The following is a 23,253-nucleotide window of genomic DNA, read 5'->3' as shown; positions in this document are numbered from 1 at the left end:
CTTCATTCATGAGAGGGACAGTGACTATAACCATATAATGACCCAACAAAAGCCTGAACTCATGCATGCATCTGAAATCAGAAGCAAATACACCCGAACATGTCTAATGCTTTTATTTAAAGGAATAAAATCAATTGGCAGACTTAGTGCACACAGTGAGACACTTGTTTCCTTCATGCTCCTTTGACAGTTTACAGAAACTGGTACAGATTGGCCTCTCTGCTTCCCAATTTCATAAGTCCCCCAGGATGGAACATGAGGTCAACGATGTAGACATCTGGTGCAGGGAGGCCCCCAGTCACCCCCTTCCGAGACTGGTCCAGCAGCTTCACCTCGTTCCACGCACGGCCGTACTCCCCTCGCACTACAGAGGAGCCGATACCGATTCTATCACCCAGAGCCTAGGGGAGGAAATAAGAGAGCACAAGCAGGGTGAGAGGGAGAAAGATTTCTAGTTGTAAAACTTGCCTTGGCTGAAGATGAAATAGACACTTGCGCAGAAACACTCAGACAGGAGGCTGAAACACAGGGATTACTGCAATAAGAGAGGTCAGCTGTGAGAAGCATCTGGTTCCTCAAGACTCTGAAGCTTCACAGCCCCTGTGGGTCCTGCTGGGAAGGCACAATTTTCAGGCAGTTGCACCACACTGAATCCGTGTGACAGATGGGGGGGGGCAGTAGGGCAAATCTATTACGTGGGCTCTCTGCCCTTGTGTGTCTGTCAATCTCTCCACTTGTCCCTGCTGCTCTTTGGCTGTGACATGCAAAGGGATGAATGGACACATTAAGTCGGTGGGGACCTACTTCTAGCCAGTTTATTCTAGACACTTGCTGTGGCACAGGAGAAGCAAAATTTTAACTGGTTCCTCCTGGTACTTCTCGCTGCTACCTCACCATAAGTTCCTTGGATATCAACTCTTTAAATTGCCCTGGTTTCTCCTGATTATGGGTTTCTTTTTTTTTAAGTGTATTTAATCTGGAAACTTCTCAGCCACATGATAAGAATTTAAAAAGCAAGGTCACATTGTCTAGGTTTAAATGTCAGCTAACCAACCACTCACCACAAGCAAACAACTCAGCCTGTCTGTGCTTTCCTTTCATCTTCAGTGAAACAAGGACATTATTTCCTTCGTCATTAAGTGTTTATAAAGATGAAGTGAATTAATACATGTCAAATACTAAGTACTAAAGAGAACCAGAGGCAAGAATTGTGTAGTTTGAATAATCTGTAAATTCATTTAATTCAGCCCATTGCTTACTACATAATAGTTGCATCAAGTTGCTTTGGGAGATCAAGATATTTAAGACATGGTTGTACTTTTCAGGTTGTTGTACTTTGTAGGACTCTTATGTTCCAGTCAGCCATAATGCAAACTGTCAGATCATATGGCCCACATAGTCCAGTGGATACAGAGACCAAAGAACACATACGACTGTAGCATATTGGTATGGTTTGTATCTAGATGACCCCTCAGAACTTCATGTAGGCTTTATGGAGGGGGCTGAATCTAGAATAACAGGAACAGAAAGAGGGATGCTACTGTTGCCTCTTGCTTGCTATTTTGCTGCTTGTTGCCTCTGCCCACCATGAGCTGTTTCTTCTCTGTGATGCCTCTCTGCCATGCCGCCCTGCCTTGGAGCCAGCCAACTATGGACTGAAACTTTCACAAACTCTGAGCCAAATAAACCTTTCCTCCTCTAACTTTGGGTGTCAGGTATTTTGTCTCAGCAATGAGAAAACGTATTTAAGACAGATGTCTTCCAAACTAACCTCTACTGATCTCTTATTCCTTGTCAAAGCACTTTAAATCATCAAAACAGCTCCATGGACTAGCTACTCTTCTTCATTTCATAGAGAGTAAAACTGAAGTCAGATATTCTCCCTAGGTGACCGTGTATGGTGATCTTAAGTGACAGCCAGGGCAGCTGTCTCCAGAGTCTGCTTTGCAACCTTTAGGGCAGAGTCTCCTAGTGAGCAAACCATGGAACTAATCAGATGGCTTCTGGAAGCCTCTATTCTTTCTTTCAAGTGGGACATAAAGTCATCTTCTTAGTGTGAAGAGGTATAGATCAAAGGGCCTAGAAGAAGGGGAGGTTTGGGGCACACTGTTGGGGAAAACCAGGAGCAAGTCTGTGACAAGGAGTTGGAAGAGGTCCACCTGAGTCTGGACACTGAGAACTGGCTGGGCCTCCACTTCCACTGGGCTCTGCATGTAAGAAGGGACAAGGCAGATTTGTTGCAATAGTTAAGGTGTCTACTATAATTCCTATGAGATGCTCAAATGGTGCTAGCTGGAGGGTGATCAGATACCACAGACCTGGAATCAGGAGGTTTGGGGAGAAGGGAAAAGATCTAAAACATTAGGTATCTCAGTCCTATTTCAGGCCCTGTGTAGAAAGACCTTACCTGTGGAGCACCTGGAGGAGATCAGAGGAGTGCCCGGGTCAGGACCTAAGAGAATCTCAATACTTAAGAGAGCTGGAGGAAAAGAGGTCACCAGAGGAGACTGAGATGACAGGCAAGAGAGAACAAACGCAAATGAAGGGAATGATGATACAGGAGGAAGACGACTTGTGACAAATTCTTTGACACATTAACCAAGACAGAAAATGAGGAGGTCACTGTGGTCCTTACTAAGAGGGTGGGAGTAGGACTCAGATGGCCGCGAGTTCAGGAAAAATGAAATGTGTCAAGGAGGGACAAGGACTTCCTATGACACATAATTTTGATCAGCAATAAAAATTATCTCTGGGCAGAGGCAGTGTGGTAGGTTTTGTTTATTCAGACAGCACGAATTGTTCCACCTCTGCTTGACCTTGGGTAAATTATTTTTCTAAGTATCAGTTTTCTTGTCTTTTAAAAACACGGGTGGTAATTTCCATCTTTGGCATTTTTGAGATTCTTTACAATTACATTTATCAAGTGCCTAGCACATAGCTCAAAATGATGACTGTCGAGATAACAGGAACTATTATAGTAGTTATAGATATTATGTGCAATATGTAGACATCAGTGTGTTTAGATATTAAAGACAGTTAGTGGAGAGAAAGAGATTTAAGACAGGACAGAAGGAAGAATCAATAGAGCAAGAAATCTAAGAAAACAAGAAAGGCACTGAGGTTATAAATAGAATCTGGGTGAAACTGGAAAGATACAAATACATGCAATGAGGTTTTTAGGTATTTGGGAGAAGGTCAGGATTTATATATTCTGTCTGTAATTTAGAAAGCTTTCCTCATTTTCTTCACGAACCAGATAGTGAACACGATGGAACAGAAGATCATCTCCTCTTTTGAACCTGATGCTTCTTGAGTGCCCATCTCAGCGAGTAATGCCACCCTCCCCATTGCTCCGCCCAGAGCCTGAAAATCATTCCATTCTCTCTCGACACAGTCGCTCGCACACATCTCAGCAGCCACCAACTCCTTTTGGTTGCATCTCTTAAATCTCCCTCTAAATTCTTCCCCTCACCCACAGCCGTGCGGCATGGCTTTCATCACTGCACATTATCCAGGCTTCTTGTGCCAGCCACCTTCTAATCGGTCTCCCTGTCTATGGTCTTGCTCCGGTTCTTTCCCCATTCTGTTACCTGAACAGTCTTTCAAAACCATGTTTCCCCTCCTCCCTTGACAACTGTTAGCGGCTACATTTAGACTTTAGGGTGATACTCAAACTCACATGGATGCTTCATGACTCTGGCTTCATTCAACCCTGCCATTCTCCATCCAGAAAATTTACTTGAATTCCTCAAGTGGACCACAACTCTTCTGCTTGTGTTACTTTGCATAAGGATATTTGGTCTCTTTAGAGCACGCTTGTCTTTCTTCTTTACCTGGTGAAATCTTACGTAGCCTCTAATACTCCCTTTTCTGAAATCTTCCCTGACATTACCTTGAAAGATGTCTGGCTGAGAAACTCTTGAGAACTAGGTTCTGTCACTTCACTGTCTCTGTACTTCCAGACCCTAGCAGAAGCCCTGTCTACTGAAAGTATATGATAAATGTTAAATGAATATGCTTCCAATAGTCTGGTGGATATATACATAAGTGGGTGTGTATATAATGCATGTGTGTGTGTGTCTAATGTAAGTAGATCTAAATAATAGGATTGATATCATCTAGGTACATGTTAGCAACTCACTTATTCCAAATTGATATAGAAAAAACATTTTAACTTATTGGAAAATAAGAAGAAAATTGTCTTGAATACTGTACCTTGAAAAGCAAAGCTCGATGGTAGAAGATTCCTTTTTTGATGTATCCAATTGGTATAACATTGGATTTAAGTTGAAATTTTAGTTCACTTATGTGAAGTTCCCAGCTGAAATCATGTAGTTTGTCTTTCGGAATCTTACCACCCATTTTTTCTGCCACAAATCTGTGTCAATTACATTAAGATAAAATCAATTGTGTTTAACATCTCATTCTTTATCAAGTTTAACATCTCACTTTGGATGCTTTTTGTTTATAATTATATGTCTGATAATATATTCTAATTTTATAGCTGCTTTACTCTAAAAAACACACTTGTAATATGTGATTAAACATTGTTTAATATACTCAAACCTGAAATTCTAGCAATTTCATTCAATGTGAAGATGAAAATCAACACTAATTTCCCAATACATATAGCAAGATATAAAAGATACAAATCAATATCACACTAAATATAAACATGATTTTAAATTTATCTTACTCTTGTATTTTTAAATGCCTTAATTTGAAATCCAAGTGCATTCTATTAACATAAGTGGTCTTTCAAGGAATTTAAACTCAGATGTAATAAAAATATAAATATTTCCCACTGGATTCCCAGTCATTTTCAAGTTTTATAATTTTATTTTCATTTTCATTTTATTTTATTTTTTGACATTTTATTTTTGATTATGGATATTTTATTTTTATCTTTATTTTTTATTTTTTTGACATGGTCCCACTGTTCCATTAGGGACAGGCTGGCCTCAAAACTCACAGCGATCCTCCTGCCTCACTCCCTGGCCCTCAAATGCTGAGATTATAGATATCCACCACCACATATCGTTCTTATTTAATTTCAGAAAAAAATGTTTTTTTAATTGAGAGCAAGACATGACATTCAGTGCCACTGCAAAGAGTGAGGAAGAGGAGTACCAAGAGACAAAAAGCAGGTCAGTGGTTAATGATGGGGAAACTTCCCTAACAGTGGGCTCTCACCAAACGCATTAATAAACACACCAGCAACAAACCTCTGTCAACTAAGAGACCCCATACTCTTGGGTAAAGGTAAACTTAAAAGAATTTCCTCTCGCTGCTCTATGAAGATCAGTAGTAAAAACCCAGGGAGTGATGAGTGGAGGAGAGGATTGCTGAGTGGCCTGAGCCCCATCCAGCCTGGACATGTGTATCATGCCAGGGAAGCACAGGCAGGGGCCTGGCTGCTGCCTCTCATCCCAGCCTGTTTCCTGTCTGTTTAAAGGGGAGGACAATGTGACAGAAATTTTAAAATTAACTAGCAGCCTGATAGCATACTGGGACAAGACATGCTCCTCCTGCCCACTGCCTGCCTGCCTGCCTGTGCCCAACTGCTTTTCATAGATAGCCTGACTCAGGTCTACCTGATCATGTCCTGCTGCAGTGTCCATGCTTTCCCACCTAAAAATATATTCTGTTTCAAATATATTTCAAGAACTTTCTACCTAGCAACAGATGATGACTAACCTGACCCAATGAAAGTTAACCATGCTCTCAAACTTTTGTACTTCCTGCTTGCAAACCTATATAAACTAAGCCAAAAAGCTGTTGGGGCCTAGTGATTTGGAGCTGAGTCCCACAAGCTGCCAGTGTAATAAACAGTTACTTTCCAAATCTTTGGTGCAGAGCATCTTTCTTTTGGTTCAGTACCAGTTCTGCAACATTCTTGGTTCCCTGACCCAGAAGACAGTGTGGGTCACTGTGGAAGACCACTTGGGTCACTGATGGAGGCCTGCTGGCCACTGTGGGAAGTCACCCTGCAGCCAATGATGAGAAGGACCTATTTTCCCAAAACTGATCAGCTCAATGGACTGATCTCCAGGCACTCATATAGGACCTACATTGGGCCAAAGACAAGAGTAAATATCTACAGTTTTCAGGTATACCTTTGCCATAGTACATACCCATGGGACATTAGATAGAGAATGTGACCTCTTTAAAAAATTGTATTTATTTTTTTGAAAATGTGGCCTTTTGACAGCCAAAAGAAAACAAATTAAATGCAAGGATGAAATCTCACAACTTTTAGCTGCTGTATGGAAACCTAAGAAGTTTGTCATCATACATTGCAAGAAACATCAAAAGGTAAAAGACACCCTAACCCTTCAAAACCAAAAGGCAGATGAAGCCACCAAATTGCAGCAAAAGAATCTACCTGAGGAGATAATGATTTAGTCTAAAATTTAAACGCTTTACATGAGATACTGCCAAAGACTGTTCTTAGTCTCCAGCAAGGATCTCCTCACTAAACTCAAGAAGAGATAAAATGGGCACAACAAGAAGCAGCCCAACAATGACCCAAATGGCACCTGGGGCCTACAAGATGATTGAATGATTTTCCCAAAGGAATTAGTCGACACCTGGGTAAAGCATCACCATGACATTACCCATGGAGGGAAGACGGCTATGGTTCAGCTTCTGGGTCAATACTATTATGTCCTAAAATTGACATTGATCTGTATAACCATTAGTCAAAGATGTCAAATTTATGCAATAACTAAGGCCTCAACAGGTCTTTGACCAACGCCTGGAATCCAACACACAGGACTTTTACCTTTCACAGATCTTCAAATAGATTTCACTGAAGTTAAACCACGTCAGATCTACAAATATTTATTGGTCCTTGTTTGCACTTCTTCTGGGTGGCCAGAGTATTACTCACCCACACTGAAAAGGCCTCTGAAGTATGTATGGTGTTACTGAGAGAAATTGCTAGATATGGGTTGCTCCTGACCATTGGCAATGATAATGGATCATTGCTTGCAGCAGAAATGACCAGAAATTAGCCAAGGAGCTAAAGATAAAATGGAATCTCCACAATGCCTATAGGTCCCAGAGTTCTGGCAAAGTTAAATAGATAAACAGAATCCTAAAGTTAATACTAAATACTACCGAGAAACTTAGGCACCATAGGTAGAATCGCTGCCCAAGACCCTCCTGAAAGTCAGGATGTCATCAAGGCCCATTGGACACACCCCTTTGAAGTTTTACTTGGAAGATCCCCAACTCTAATTAAGGACCTCCAAGGGGATCTATACCACTTGGGAAAAATCATTTTGTTCAGTTGTGAAAGACTTTCTCCTAGATACATAAAAATATAACAGAAAGGGCACACTTTCCCACTGACACACCTGCTCATACCCACAGTCCAGGTGATATGGTTTGGGTTAAAGACTGGAAAAAGGATTCCTTGTCCCCAATTTGGAAAGGCCCCTATATAATTATTTATTTTTACCACAGTAGAAGTGACAGAGATCCCATCTTGAATGCATCACTTCAGGATCAAGTAGGTCCATCCCAATGGTTGTGGGAAGGCCTATCTTGATGGATTGTGTTCCCTAAAGACCACCTTAAAGAGATAATACACTCGAAGCCTCCTCTCACCACTCCAGGGGTTGACAAGTCCATGCATAGCTGAAGACTGAGTGGATGTAATGCATCAGAGTACCTGCCTTAATTGACTTATGTTCTGTTATCCAGTGTGGTTATTAGTTCCCCTTCTCTTGTTCATCTTGGTGCTTACTGCAGGATTCTAGGCTGTATCCCCAAATGACTATAAAATCTGCAAAGTCACCTTCACTCTCTTTTACATTAGTGTAAAATTGGACTAGGTACCTTGAACCATTTTTCTAAGTTTTAACTTCAATATGCTGGTACTCAGCCTGGGTCCTAGTTCCTTATCTCCTATTAATTTCAAAGTTCACTTTCACTCTCTGTATCATAACTAATGACTGACTGGAAATCCCATAAAAAGGTTGCTTTTCTTTTTTTCCTACATAAATGTAGTTCTTGGGCTACTAATTTGGAGCTGCCTAAACCAAAATTAAAATGAATTCTCTATAGATAATATGTTTAAACTTACTTGGAGTATATGGAAAGGGAAGATATTGGGAGTCCTAAATCTACCTGTGGGAAACTCAGTATCTCTTCAACAGCACTAAATGGAATCCTTGCCAGATCAATGTGAACTTATACTTTGATGCCTGCCCCAATAGCCAGACTAATGAATATATTACAGCTGAGGTGACCTGAGTTGGGAAAGGGCTTACCAAACCAATGATAAATATGTTTGTGAAGGTTGGCAAGAACTCCCATTCCAAAAAAGCAATACCCCTTTGATAAGTGTAATAATATACACTCCTGGTACTGTAGTGTTTGGACCAGAAAGGAAAAACAATGGAATACAAATGTGGTGGGAGAACTCTCCTTACAATGAAAGATCAACTTTTACTCAGACCGTAGTCCCTTTAAATTACACAAAGGGCACCTATAATCCTGTCCAGTATCATGGAAATAACCCTAATAATGCCATCTGGATGCCAGACTGCACATTAGTTATTTGAGTAGATGCCGAGGTAAGGACCCAGCGATGTTAGTTCAAGTCCAGAAGGTTTGTATACCTACAATTTTAGTCCCTGTATCCGATCCTCCCCAGCCAGAGATAATACTACCAACAATTTCTCTCTACTTGCTCCAGACCTGTTACAGTTGGTTACTGGGATCATGCTGTCCTCGAACAGGTTGGTCCAGCCTGGGGCAGGACTGCTGGCTCTACATGCCCCTCACTACCCTGTCCTAATGAGCTCTAGGACTAACTTCAAATGCCTCAAGACTTAATACGGCCCAGTCCTCAGTAGACCTACTTCAAACCTCCCCAACCCAAATAATGGGAAATTCCACCTTCTTCCTAGGAAAGGGAGGCTCTCCCAAAGTGTCAATGAACTGTGCCTCTAATCCTGCTCAGTTTCTCACTCCAGGCTAGTGCTGGAACCTTCTTTATATGTTTTAATGGAGCCTATCATATGTTTTCCCCACAAAACATGAGCCTCTGCAATGTTGCCTTTCTTGGTCCTGGACCTCAACATCTACTTGGGCAACTGAGGGGCCCATCTCTCCCAGAGCAACACACAAAAATGAGACCCCATATTTCTGTCTATTCTAGCCAGCATAGCAATAGTGTGAGGCCTGGATATGAGGGGAACAGCCATCAGTTTGGGGCAAAATCAATATATACTGTTAGCCAACCAAATAATAGGAAATTCTGAAACTACACAAAGCTCCACTGACACCCTCCAGGAACAGACTGACTCTTTAATCATGATTGTTTTATAAAACTGATGGGACTTAGACCTCTTGATGGCCCAGCAGGGAGGTACTTGCCTTTTCCTGGAAGACAAATATTGCTATTATACCAACAAATCAGGAATGGTAAGAGAAAACTCCTGTCAGCTGTGGAAGCAACTCAAACAAAGGGCTAAAAATATGATGAACTACTCTTCCCAGTGGGGCCCCCTGGACTCTCTTCTCTTATGGATGGGAGCTTTGCTTGGATCTTTAATGGGTCTCCTGACCATCCTCCTCCTAAGCCCTTGTATGAGTCACATCCTGACTTGCTTTCTGACTGAACACATTCAGGTCATATATTATCAGCTCTTCTTAAATGTTACCCTCTTCTTATCAGATCCTTAAAACTAAGGAAGAAGAATATTCCTGATCATGAAAGAGGGGAAAATGTGACAGAAATTTTGAAATTTTAAAACTAACTAGCAGCATGATAGCATATTGGGACAAGATATACTCACCTGCCCACCACATAGCTAAACCCAGTCAGGCTTGGCTGATTGTGCCCATAGATATAGCCTGATCCAAGTCAACCTGACCATGCCCAGCTACAGTGTCTGTTTTCCCACCTAAAAATTATATTCTGTTTTTCTAACATTTCTACCAGCAACAGATGATGACTAACCCAACCCAACAAAAATTAACCACACTTTCAAGCTTTTGTATTTCTTGCTTTCAAATCTGTATAAAGTGAGCCAAAAAGCTGGCTCAGGGCTGCAGATTTGGAGCTGATTCCCACCAGCCCACCAGCATAATAAACAGTTGCTTTCCAACTGCTTGGTATCTGCATCTTCCTTTTGGTTCAGTACCGTTTCTGCAATAATAAGCTTGGGAGAAGTAAAAAGGACCTCCAATATGAAGAAAGCATGGGAGAATTTGACAAATGTTTTCAGGAGCTGAATCAGAGATCTGCTTGAATCATCATTCCTTAAGGACGACAGGAAAACTTTAGTTAACAAAAGTGCTGTTTTCCAGGCCTGGCCGACAAGAGTCAATGACCTGGCCACTCTGATACTTGCTGTTTTTACATCCAGGTCTGAGAACTGCTACTCACTTCTTCTTGGAGTAAGCACAGACTCCTAGGGAGACTGCAGTGGGTGCAGTAGCCAGCACTCTCCTATTCAAAGATAGGTGGAGGAGCAAGCCCTGGAGGATAGTTTCCAACCACTGGCATGTCCTAGGCCTCTTCCTAGTGGAATCAGCCTGATCCCTCTACTGCAGAGAGCAGCTTCATCATTCCTTCCATCCCAGCAGCCACCTCTGAAAATTCTCACACCTTATGTGAGAGCAAGGCGGAGCACAAAATACCAGACAGAAAAATTGGGGATGGTTATTTGTCTTAAAAATACAGTGTGAATTTATATATAATTCGTATTATGAATTTTTTTACATTAAGAGCATTTTATACACTTCAGGAATGATTTAATTTTCAAACTTTTGACTCATAATTCCCTTAAGATAACACTGAACCATGCTTTGGATGGTTTGGTTGGAGAACATAAGGGGCTTTTTTCTCTCAGTAATTTCTAACCTTTAGCCCTGATTCTTCATAGAAAAATGAGTTAACATGCATGCTGAGGTCCTTTCAATTCATTATGTTTCTGCTGCAGAGTCAAAACTAGGGTGCTGTAAAATTCAATTTTATTGCAGAGGATTTCTCAAAAAATGATTAAAAAGAGAAAACTAATAAAAGAAAGACAGCTTCCTTAATAAATGGAGCTGGGGAAACTGGCTCTCCACATGCAAAACTGAATATAAATCTCTGTCTCTTACTATGCACTCAAATAAAATCAAAATGAATCAAAAAACTAAATGTTAAAACAGAAATGCTTCACCTTAATCTTGAAGTCTAACGCACAGGCAAGAACTTTCTGGACAGAACATCAGTTGCACAGAAAATATTACTGAGAATCAACAAATGGAATTATATTAAATCAAAAACCTGCACAGAAAAAAAAAAAACCAGCAGAGTGAGAAGAAAACCTACAGAATGGAGGAAAAAATCTTTGATAGCTGTTTCTCACACAGAAAACTAATATCTCGAACATATAAAGAAGTAAAAAAATTGTAACCCCCCAAATAAACAGATACTTCACAAAAATACTACAAATGGCCAATAAATACGTAAAGAAATGCTCGACATTGCTGGCCATTCAAGAAATATAAATGAAACAATACTGAGATTTTTATCCTATCCCAGAAAGAATGGTCATCATCAAGAATTCAAATAATAACAAATATTGGCAATAATGTGGGGAAAAAGTAACCCTTCTACATTCCTCAGAAAACTGGGACCAGAAATTCCATTTGCCCAGTTATTCCCCTTTTAGGTTATTCTTCCTCCAAAAGTAAAAGATACATTATAGCGACACATGCACACCCATGTTTATAGCAGCACAATTCATAACAGTTAAACCTTTGAGCAGCTCATATGTCCATCAACAGATGACTAGATGGATAAAGAAAATGTGGTATTCACACACAATGGAGTACTACTCTGCCATAAAGATAAAATTGAATGCAAAAACTGATGCACTTTGAGAACATAATGTTAAGTGAAGTAAATTAGAGAGACAGGCTTAAATATTGCATGGTTTCTCTTATATAAGCAACCTAAGATGTAAATAAAGAGCAAGATAAAGGATAGGTAATAGGAAGTAGGAACACAGATCTTTTTCAAAGGAAAAAGAGGATCAAGAGACAGAGGGAGGGAGAAGGAGGGGAGGGAAGAGGATGAAAAAAGGAATTAACATGTGTTCTGTGCATCTACCACCTTCCCACAAGGGATGTAAACATTATGCACTGCATAAATGTACTAAAAATGAATAAATTAAAAATGTGTATGTCTACAGAGAGAACTTACTTGGCCAGATCCTCAATCTGCTCCTTAATATTGGTCATGGGCAGGATTGACTTGGTGACCTCACACACGTATGTGCAGAAGTCAGGGTCAGGGGGAGGGTACCACTCTTTTTCAGGGATGCCTTCTCCAATCAGCTTTGGTGTTGCCAGAGTCTCTTCCTCCTCTTTCACTTTCTCCTCTTCCTTTTTCCCTCTGGCTTTCCTTGGGCGTCAAAAACAACAATCAAAATCATATCTTCTGATAACCAATTGAGGAAACGCTAACAATGCTCTGAGTAAATCTGAAGAGAATCATGGGAATACGGTAGTTTATACTTCAACAATCATACTACTCATAGAGTTGAAATATTCATTTATAGAATCTATATTATGCTAGAGAAATTAATTTTTAAAATAACACTATGTTATTGATCTACCTTATGAATATTATGTATTGGGCTTCTGCACCATTGCCTACCAAGACATCTGACACAGGAGTCATAAAATAAGTACTTATTGAATTGAAAAAGTAATATGCCTTCTATAAGAGTCTAAATCAGTATAAGGAGGTGTGATAAAAATATATGGCGAGGCCTCGGACTGCCGACACTGGACCCTCTCCTCCACAGGAACATCAGGGCCACCCCCAGCATAACCTAGCCACCTGGGACTGCTGCTCTGGGCCCATCCCTCGGCTGTGAACACCTGGGGCACACACAGCATGACTGAGCCACCTCGGACTGCCACCATGAGCCCATCCCTTGGGGAACCCACCCACTTACTGAACCTAGTACTGCAGTTGATCTTTGGATCCAATGCCTTCTTCCAGAACCTTGGGCTATAGTGAATTACCGTGCTGGCTGGATGGGAGACTCAGGAACCCCTCACCCAAACAGAAGACCTCAACAGGCTCCAGTCAGTGTGGCGAGTTTGCCCCTAAAATAGAGGTCTGCAGTGGGTAAACAGGAGTGGAAGTGAAACTCCCTCCAACTGTAGGACCTTGACAAACCTGGCAAGAGAGTGGGTAATCCCCTCCTCCAAAGAGAGAACATCAGGAGTGTTGCCAATAAGGCCTCTACCAACTTGGAGAAAATTTAAAAAGCTTATGAGATCCCCCGTGACACAGTAGTGCCTCAGCTGACACAAATACTACAGACAGATCTGTTGACCTGCAACAACTGAAGACATAGCAACAGCAGAAGTAAGAGCTGACCTACATCAATACTTCTAGGCCAGTTATACCAGAAAGAATATAGGACTCACACAACAGGCCCTGTAGGAGGAATTCAGGTGGCTGGCTCTCCTCTACACTGTGGTACCCACCAATTGGACAAACATAAACCACAAGGTAGGACCCTAAAACTCACATTATGGATAGTTGAGACTGTTGGGATTGAAAGACCAAACATTTACCCAAAAGGTGAAAGTGACAAAATGAAAAGGCAAAATGCCATCTCAAACATCTAGTCCATCAGGAGCAAGCACAGGTGACATTGAAATAGAGGGCTTTAAAAGTCACACACCAGGAATCTCTGAATAGATAGCAAATGAAGTAAAGAAACAAATCCATGAGGCTATAGAGGAAATCAAATTAGAAATAATGTCTTACATAAAGACAGAAATAACAACCTTAGGAAATAAGCTGCTCAACATAACTAGAAAAGAAATAGATAAAAAATACAGGAGCATGGGAAATTGATTGAAATTTTGAGTGAACAATGCAGAAAACAAGCAGAATCCAAGAAACAAACTCAAAGAGATATCCAAGTAACAAAAAAACTCCATTGAAAGCTGGCAAAATTGTTTAAACGCAGCTGAGGATAGAATTTCAGACCTTGAAGACAGGATCATAGCGATCATGAAAGGGTAGAACTTATAAAAACAACAAAGCAGCATGAAATGACAAGCCAGCAGCTTCAAGATGATGCCAAGAGAAATAATATAAGACTAATAGGCATTAGTGAAGTGGCAGGAGTCAATGCAAATGACATAACTAAACTATTCACAGAAGTAATAGCAGAAAATTTTCCACACATGGGGAAAAAATCTGATAGACAAATAAGTGAGGCATACAGAACACCAAACAGTCACAATCACTATAAATCTACACCCAGACATATAATAATTAAGATCCCAGACATACAGCATAAAAACAGAATGCTAAAAGCATTTAGAAAAAAGACACAGCTCACCTATCAAGGAAAGCTTATTAGAATCACAGCAGACTTTTCAGCACAAACCCTTAAGACAAGCTTGGAGTGAAGTATTTCAAGCCCTAAAAGGAAACAACTTTCAACCCAGACTGATATACCCAGAAAAACTGTCTTTTGAATTTAATGGAAAAACAAGATACTTTCATGACAAAGAACAACTAACAGAATTCATGTCCACCAAGCCAACCCTAGAAAGAGTACTGAACGAGATGTTAGATAGAGATAAAAATGACCACAATCTCCAGAACAACAACAGAAAGAAACCACCAGGCTGTACAAGAAAATAAACAAGGGGGAAAAGCAGGAAACCAACAACAGGAACACAACATGGCAAAGTCAAGCCACAACATATCAGTGGTATCCATAAATGTAAATGGACTCAATTCACCTATCGAAAGAAACAGGTTGACAGAATGGATCAAGAAACAGGATCCCACAATATGCTGTATACAAGAAACACACCTCATAGATTAAAACTCATAGATTAAAAGTCAAAGGGTGGAAAACAGTATTCCATGTGACAGGAACCCAGAAAAAAACAGGGGTAGCTATTCTGTTTACAGATAAAGTGAACTTCAAACCTAACAGAATTAAAGGAGATAAAGAAGGCCACTGTAGTACGTGTATATGTATGTATGTATGTATGTATACTTGTAAGTGGAAAACTATAAGAGGAAGAATTAACAATTATAAAAATATATGCACCAAATACAGAAGCACCCAACTATCTAAGATAAGTCCTAATGGACATGAAAAACCAAATACACAAGAACACAATTGTAATAGAAGACCTTAGCACCCCACTGTCACAAAGAGATAGATCAACTAGACAAAAAGTCAGCAAAGAAATAACAGAACTGAATCATACCTGTGATTCAGAATGGACTTAGTGGATGTTTACAGAGTGTTCTGCCCAACCACATCAAATATACATTCTTTTCAGCTGCACATGGGACATTCTCCAAAATAGACTATATTAACCCGTAAAGCATTCTTAACTAAATGCAAAGGGAGCAAAATTATCCCATGCATAATATCTGATCATAGTGCACTAAAATTGGAAATCATTGACCAAAAATCCCTGCAAAACCTGCATAAATACACAGAAACTAAACAACAACCTTCTGAATAACCAGTGGGTTACAGATGAAATTAAAGAAGAAATAAAACAATACCTACAATACAATGAAAAATGTAGATACAACATACTGTAACCTATAGGATGCAATGAAAGCATTCGTAAGAGGGAAACACATAGTCATTTCATTTCATATGTCACAATAAATAGTCACATAAAGAAAATAGAATGAACACAAATAAATAACCTAATGCTACATCTCAAGCTTCTAGAAAAGGAAGAGCAAGTCAAACACAAAGCTCATAGAAGAGATGAAACTATAAAGATTAGAGCAGAAATTAATGCAATTGAAACTAAAAAATAATACAAAGAATTAAAGAATCAAAGAACTGGTTTTACCTTATCAAGAAAAAGAAAGAAAAAACTCAAATTCATGCAATAAGGACTGGAAAGAAGGAAATTACTACAGATCCCATGGAAATTCAAAAGATCATGAGCACCTACTTTGAAACTCTCTAATCAAATAAAGTGGAAAACACAGAGGAAATTGTCAGATTTCTAGGGACATATGAACTACCAAAGCTCAATCAACAAGATATAGCAATTTTAAATAACCCAATATCAGCTACTGAAATAAAAAATGTGATTAAAAACTTAACCAACAAAGAAAAGCCCAGGTCCTGATGGATTCACAGCTGAATTCTATAAGAAATTTAGAGATTTAATGCCAATACTCCTTAAACTCTTCAATGAAATTGAAAGAGAAGCAGTCCTCTTTAACTCATTCTTGGAGGCAAGTATCACTCTAATATCAAAAACCAGAGAAAGACCCAGCCAAAAAGGAGAACTATAGACCAATCTCACTAACAAACATTGATGCACAGATTCTCAATAAAATACTGGCAAATAGAATGCAGCAAATTATCAAGAAGATTATACACCACAGCCAAGTGGGATTTATTCCAGGAATGCAGGGATGGTTCAACATATGCAAATCAATAAATGTAATACACCACATCGACAGAGCCAAAAATAAAAATCACATTATCATCTCACTAGATGCAGAAAAAGCTTTTGATAAAGTCCAACACCTTTTCATGATAAAAACTTTACAGAAACTTGGAATAGATGGTATGTACCTCAATCTCATAAAGGCTATCTATAACAACCAACAGCCAAAATTATACTAAATGAAAAAGCTGAAAGCTTTCACTTTAAAATCAGGAACAAGGCAAGGATGTCCACTATCACCACTCCCTACTCAATACAGTTTTGGAAATATTAGCCAAAGCAGTCAGAGAAGAGGGAGAAATAAAATAGGAAATGAATAAAAATAGGAAATGAAGAAGTAAAATCATCATTATTTGCAGATGACATGATATTCTACATAGAAGACCCCAAAAACTCCATTAAAAGACTGCTAGAGTTAAATTCAGCAGCATAGCTGGATGCAAAGTCAACACTCAAAAATCAATAGCATTCCTGTACACCAACAAAAACTCCATGAGAGAGAAATTATGGAAATATCATCTTTCACAATAGCATCTAAAAAATGAAATACCTAGGAATCAATCTAACCAAGAATGTAAAAGATCTATATATTGAAAATTATACTACTCTAAAAAAGGAGATTGAAAAGAATATTAGAAAATGGGAGAATATTTCTTGCTGTTGGTTAGGAAGAACATTGTGAAAATGGCCATACTCCCAAAACTGTTATACAGGTTCAATGCAATCCCCATCAAAATACCATTAACACACCTTACAGATCTAGAGAAAATATTCCTAAAATTCATCTGGAAATAGAAGAAACATAGAATAGCAAAGGAAATTCTGGGAAACAAAGGCAAGACAAGAGACATCTCGATTCCTGATTTGAAACTCTACTAAAAAGTCAAGTGATAAAGTCTGCATGGTACTGGCAAAGAAATAGACCTGAGGATCAATGGAACAGATTAAAAGATGCAAACACAACTACAAAGACATTCAGCCATCTTATGTTTGACAAAGGGGCTAAACAAGTTCATAGGAAAAATTATTCTTTAATAAATGGTGTTGGAAAAACTGGCTTTCCACATGCTGAAGACTAAAAATAGACCCATGCCTATCACCATACACTAAACTAAAGTCAAAATGGATCAAGGATCTAAATATTAAAACAGAAACACTGAATCTACTGGAGGACAAAGTAGCTAAAAATCTTGGAGATATAGAGGTAGGGAGAGGATTTATGAATAAAACGCAAATCTCATGGGGAATACTTCAAAGAATCAACAACTGGAATCTCATATTACTAAAAAGTTTTTGTACTTCAAAAGAAATCACAAACAAAGTGAAAAGAAAACCCACAGAATGGGAAAGAATTTTAGCCAACAATCCCTCAGACAAAGGACTTATATGTAGAATATATAAAGAACTGAAAGATATCAAGCCCCCCAAATTCAAAGACCCCCTCCAAAAATGGACATTGGAGATGAACACACAGTTCTCAGAAGAAGATATACAAATGGCAATAAATATATGAAGTTTATCATCACTAATCATTCAAGAAATGCAAATTAAAACAGCATTGAGATTTCATTCACCCCGGAAAAAATGGCTGCCATCAAGAAAACAACTGATAACAAATGCTGGCGAGGATGCAGGGAAAAAGAATGTTGGTGGGAATGCAGACTGGTACAAGCACTGTGGAAATCAGTATGGAGATTCCTCAAAAAATTAGGATTGGAAGTTCCATTCAATCTAGCTATTCCCTTCCTGGGTATTTTCCCAGAAAAACCAAAAAGGTCAGATCACAGTGATATATATGCACCCATGTTCATAGCAGCACAATTTTTGATAGATAAATCTTGGAAACAACCAAAATTCCCATCAACCACAGAATGGATGAAAAAAAGTGGCACTTTATGCAATGGAATACTATTCAGCTATAAAAAAGGATGATCTTGAGGCCTTTATAGGTAAGTGGAGGCAAGTTGAGACTATCCTCATTAGTGAAATAAACAAGACACGTTAGTAAATATCACATTGTCTCTCTAGCATAAAAAATAAGAACTGACAGAATAATGGGACCCAAAAAGATAATAGATATTGTAAAAGTGAAAAGGAGGAAAGTGCTCTACAGGATATAATGGTAAGTTTAGTGTGTAAGATAGATGACCATATTACTAAATTTCTATTAGATCATTGAACAGAAGGGTTTGCACTGTCAATTTTTTAGTGTCTGGCCACTTTTTATGCTTTGATTTTGTAATTTTAACAACTATTGTTAAGATGTCAATATGTAATGTATCAACTAGCATTTTTATGGTTTTTTTTGAATTTTATATTCCAGTTTTTTCTCATTTTTTTCAATTTTTAAATTTTATCTTCTTTAAATAAATTTTTAAAAAATATATGATGAATGTTTAAATTTTAAAATTTTATTACAGAAAAAGACACATTGTGATTAATCCCTGAAATACTTCCCCTGCCTTTGAACACACTCATCCCCTCATTCTTGCCACTTTCTGAAGCAGTTCTGGAGTCCTCTTTCACAGGTGTCTTTAACAGTGAGTGCTACTGCAGTGAGCCAGCCAACAGAGAGGCAGGCTCATCAAAACGCTGGCCTGGCCTAATCTATGTTACTCACCAGATTGCGCACCATGTAACTTCTGGCTTCTTCCCAGACAAACTCTGATGAAAGGTAACCATTTTAAACTGATTAAGGGCATTAAGGCATCATGACAGTACGATTAAGAGCACTCATAAAAGAAAACTTCTAGAACTGCGTTAGAATGTTGCAAGAATGATGAGATAACCATGTTTAATACAAGAGGGAGTCTGTTCAGAGACACTAATGGCAATGTGTTTTTCATTCCAATAAATTTTTAAGAATTTTAATATTCACTGTAGTTTTTGGTCACATAGCTTATTTTGATACCATATCTTACATCTCTTGCAACCTTTTATAAGAAGACTCTGGATCTTTTTTTTTTTTTTTCAAGTTACAGGATTAAAGCATACAAAGTGGACATCTTAAATGGGTTTAATAACAGAATCAAAATACTAGTAGTTCTGAAGATAGAACAACAAAAACTATCTAATCCGAACAACAAAAGAAAAGATTAATTAACCGACCCTCAGAGACCTGTGATGGTACAATAAAAAAATTTAAAATGGGCATCACCAAAATTCCATAAGAAGAAGACAAAGAAAATAGTGGAGAAAAAATGTTGGATGAACAGGGGCTGATATAACTTTCTCAGTTTAGTTAAAGACATGTATCTACATAGTCAAGAATTCTGATAAATGTTAATAAGGTTAACTCAAAAGAAATTCACTCCTAGACGCATCAATATTAAATTATTGAAAATTAAAGACAGATGACATGAATGTCTATGTAAAACATTCCAAGGAATCTACCCTAAAACTCCTAAAATAAACAATTGACTTAGTTTTTTAGTTAATTACAAAGCTTCAGGGTGTAAGAGCAACGCACAAAAATCAATGTTACCTCTAGATAGTAAAAATGAATACATGGAAACCAAAACTAAAACATCCCAAACTCTGGAGCATTAATATTTGCTCCAAAGAAAATTAATGCACTTAGCTATGAATTTTACAAAATACATGGGAATTCAACAGGTTTTGCATTCTTGTGTGTGATATATGCTTAACACTAAAAGGTATGGATAAAAGCATTCATAGAAGACCTAAATTCATGAGATATACTGTGTATGTATACTTGAACAGATATCAAATATTTCATTTCTTCCCAAAATGACCCCTAGATTTAACGCAGTTGCTATAAAAATCCTAGAAAAAAAATTTCTATGTGTAGAAAATCTTCCCCTAAAATTTACATTAAAAGGCACAGGTTGTGGAATGGCTAACTCAGTCTTGACGAAATAAAATGAAGTAGGAAGAATGAAGAACCATTTTGAAACAAAGGCTTACTCTGCAGCTATGGAAACTCAGACAGAGTGCTAACAATGGAAGGATGGACACAAAGACTGATGCAACATATTGATCTTGAAATGGAGCCACACAAAAATTTGTAACTGCTTTTTCACAAAGATGCAAAAACAATTCAGTGGAAGGAGGATAGTTTTTCAATAGAGAGGGATCAATTAGATACAAAAGATGCGTGTGGTGAAAAACTGGTCACTGCGATGGTAGACTCATGAACTTGCACATGTGATAAAATAGTGTAGAACTAAATACACACAGAAGTAAACAGCAGAACTTGAACACAATCATTGAGTTGTATCAGTGTCAATACCCAAAGTATGATATTTCACCATAGTTTAAAATTTTTGCAGTTGGGAAGTGGGGATTATCTATATTATTTCCTACAGCAGTATATGAACCCATAATTACATCATTAAGTTTGCAATTTAAAAATTCCTTAGCTATATTTTTGCCATGTCAAACTCTTGTGTGCACTGAACTGTGTATCCCTTCACCACCACCATTCTATCTTAGGTACTGTAGGCTTATAGTAAGGTATTAAAATAACTGATTCTTTCAACTTTCTTTTTTTTCAAAATTCTTTTAGCTATAAGAGCTATAGGCTGTACTATGCAACCTATGTATGTAGCAGGCTGTTCCGTCTCAGCTTATGCTTACACTCTGAAATGAAACTGCTTAGCAATGCATTTCTTATAATGTATTTCTGTTGTTAAACAATGTGTGCCTGAATATGTTATAATCTAATAAAAAGTAAAAAAATTCACTTGGCTATTATAGCTTATTTACTTTTCCATAAAAATTTGAAATCCGCCCGTCTATATCTGCAAAAGATCCTGCCAAAATTCTGATGGAATTTTATCAAACATTTCTGTAGCTCTCTTAGGAGAAAAAAGACATGTTTACAATGTTGCATTTTCTAATATTTGTACATGGCATGTCTCTTCACTTATTCAGTGTGTCTTTTATTTATTTCATTTTTTTACTTTTTATTTTTATTAGTACATATTTGGAGTCCACAGTGATGACTTTCATCATGGGGAGTTGATCTGTGTATATAACACATCTTGGCTCCTTTTACATCTTCTTTCCCTCCCCCCTCCCATCTCTTCATCAATGTTTTATAGTTTTCAATATACAGGTCCTGTATATGTTTTGTTTCATTCTCATTTTTTGTTTCACATTTTATTCATTGTTATTAAAATTAGATCTCAAGCTGTTTGGTTTTCAATTGTTCATTACTAATGCACAGAAATACGACTGATACTTGTGTGCTGGCCTTATATCCTGGTTGTTGCTATCCTCACCTAATGGTTTCAATTTTTAAAAGTAGATTCTTCAATGATTTCCTATTTAGACAAACCATGTTACTTGCACCACAGAGGCAACTCCTACAGGAATTCCCCCCACCAACACACACACACACACACACACACACACACACACACACACACACAAGCACACGCTTTGCAATGTTTACTCCTTAAAAAATGCCCTATTGCAAGGTCTTAGACTTCTAATACAATGTTAAATAGTAGTGGCAAGAACAGATGATATCCTGCCTTAGAACTTTAAAGTCTCTGTTAAATGTGATGTAATCTGTAGATTTTTTGTAAATATTTTTATTAGGCTGATGAAATTGTTCTATTTCCTTTTCTTAAGAAAGCTTTCCTGAAATGATGCACAGATGCTAAATTTTATGAAATGAGTTTTCTGTATTGATTAATATGAACTTGTGGTTTTTCTTCTTCATACTTCTAATATGGTAGATTAAATTATATTGATTGATTTTCAAATATGAACAAGCCTTACATTCCTAGGATAAAGCTCTCTTGCTCAAATGCATTATTCTTTTTATATATTGCCAGATTTGTTTTGCTAATATCTCATAAGGGATTTTTGAAACTATGTTCATGATGAATATTGACCTGCAATTTTTTTGTAATACCCTTTTCTGGTATTGATTCTAGAGTAATCCTGGTCTCATAACAGGAGCTGAGAAACATCATCTTTCTATCTTTCTGAACAAAATAAATGCTGTTAATTCTTTAAATGTTTGGAAAACATCTAGGGAAACTATCTGGGTCAAGAGAATTTTTTAAAAATTGTTTTTATGAATTATGTAACTTCCTGGCTGCAGGACTATTCAGGTTTTCTACTTCATCTTTGTGAGTTTTGGTAATACGTAGTTTGTAATGAATTGGCCTACTGCATCTAAACTGATGAATTAAAGTGTTTGTAGCATTTCTTTATTATCCTTCAGTGTGTGGGGGTTTATAATGATAAAGCCTTCTTCCTCCTGATACTGACAATTTCTTTTATTAACTGTCCACTTTGCTGGAGGTTTGCTTATATTACTGACCCTTTCAGAACCAGTATTTTTTAAGAACTAGTTTTTTATTTCATTGATTTTGTTTTCATTTTCATTTTCATCAATCTCTGATCCTCATTCTATCTTTCCTTCTGCCTGTGTCAGGTTTGTTTTCTTCTTTTTAGTTTCTTGAGATAGGAGCTTAGATGATTGATTTGTGACCTTTGTTCCTAATGCAGTGTTCAGTGGATACACATCTGCTATAATTAGAATTCTGGATGTTCCCTGAAGCCTCGGGCTTCAGCCTGTGGCACCACAGGGAGTGGGAGCTTGGACGACGTGTAGCTGCGTGGGAGGTCCCGGGCTGGGATATTAGGCCTCTGCCCCTTTCCTCCGTCTCGCTTGCTCCTGAGTTACCATGAGGTGAACAGGCACCCTCCACCACAGGCTCCTGCCATGACGTACTGTAACAAATGTAACTTCTGCAATTAACAGAGAGATGTCTTTTT

General features: G+C 38.1%; 1 protein-coding gene across 8 annotated transcripts in view; it reads right to left on the bottom strand.

The window, feature by feature from the left end:
* Positions 1-98: 98 nt before the first annotated feature.
* Positions 99-23,253, bottom strand: part of Armc3 (armadillo repeat containing 3) — a 121,476-nt gene continuing 98,321 nt past the window's right edge. For all 8 annotated transcript variants that reach the window (XM_023562445.2, XM_003463875.5, XM_063237932.1 and 5 more), the window contains 3 exons: positions 12,215-12,415; positions 4,216-4,378; positions 99-401 (listed from right to left, as the gene is read on the bottom strand). In XM_023562445.2, coding sequence (XP_023418213.1) covers positions 192-401; positions 4,216-4,378; positions 12,215-12,415 — 574 coding nt within the window. In that variant the 3' untranslated portion in view covers positions 99-191. The remainder of the gene's footprint in view (positions 402-4,215; positions 4,379-12,214; positions 12,416-23,253) is intronic.

Source organism: Cavia porcellus, unplaced genomic scaffold, assembly GCF_034190915.1.
Source record: "Cavia porcellus strain 051 isolate PalLab524CR breed Dunkin Hartley unplaced genomic scaffold, mCavPor4.1 scaffold_27, whole genome shotgun sequence".
NCBI classification, from domain to species: domain Eukaryota; kingdom Metazoa; phylum Chordata; class Mammalia; order Rodentia; family Caviidae; genus Cavia; species Cavia porcellus.
Note: the sequence above shows the minus strand (reverse complement) of the source record. Positions and strands in the feature narration are given on the sequence as shown.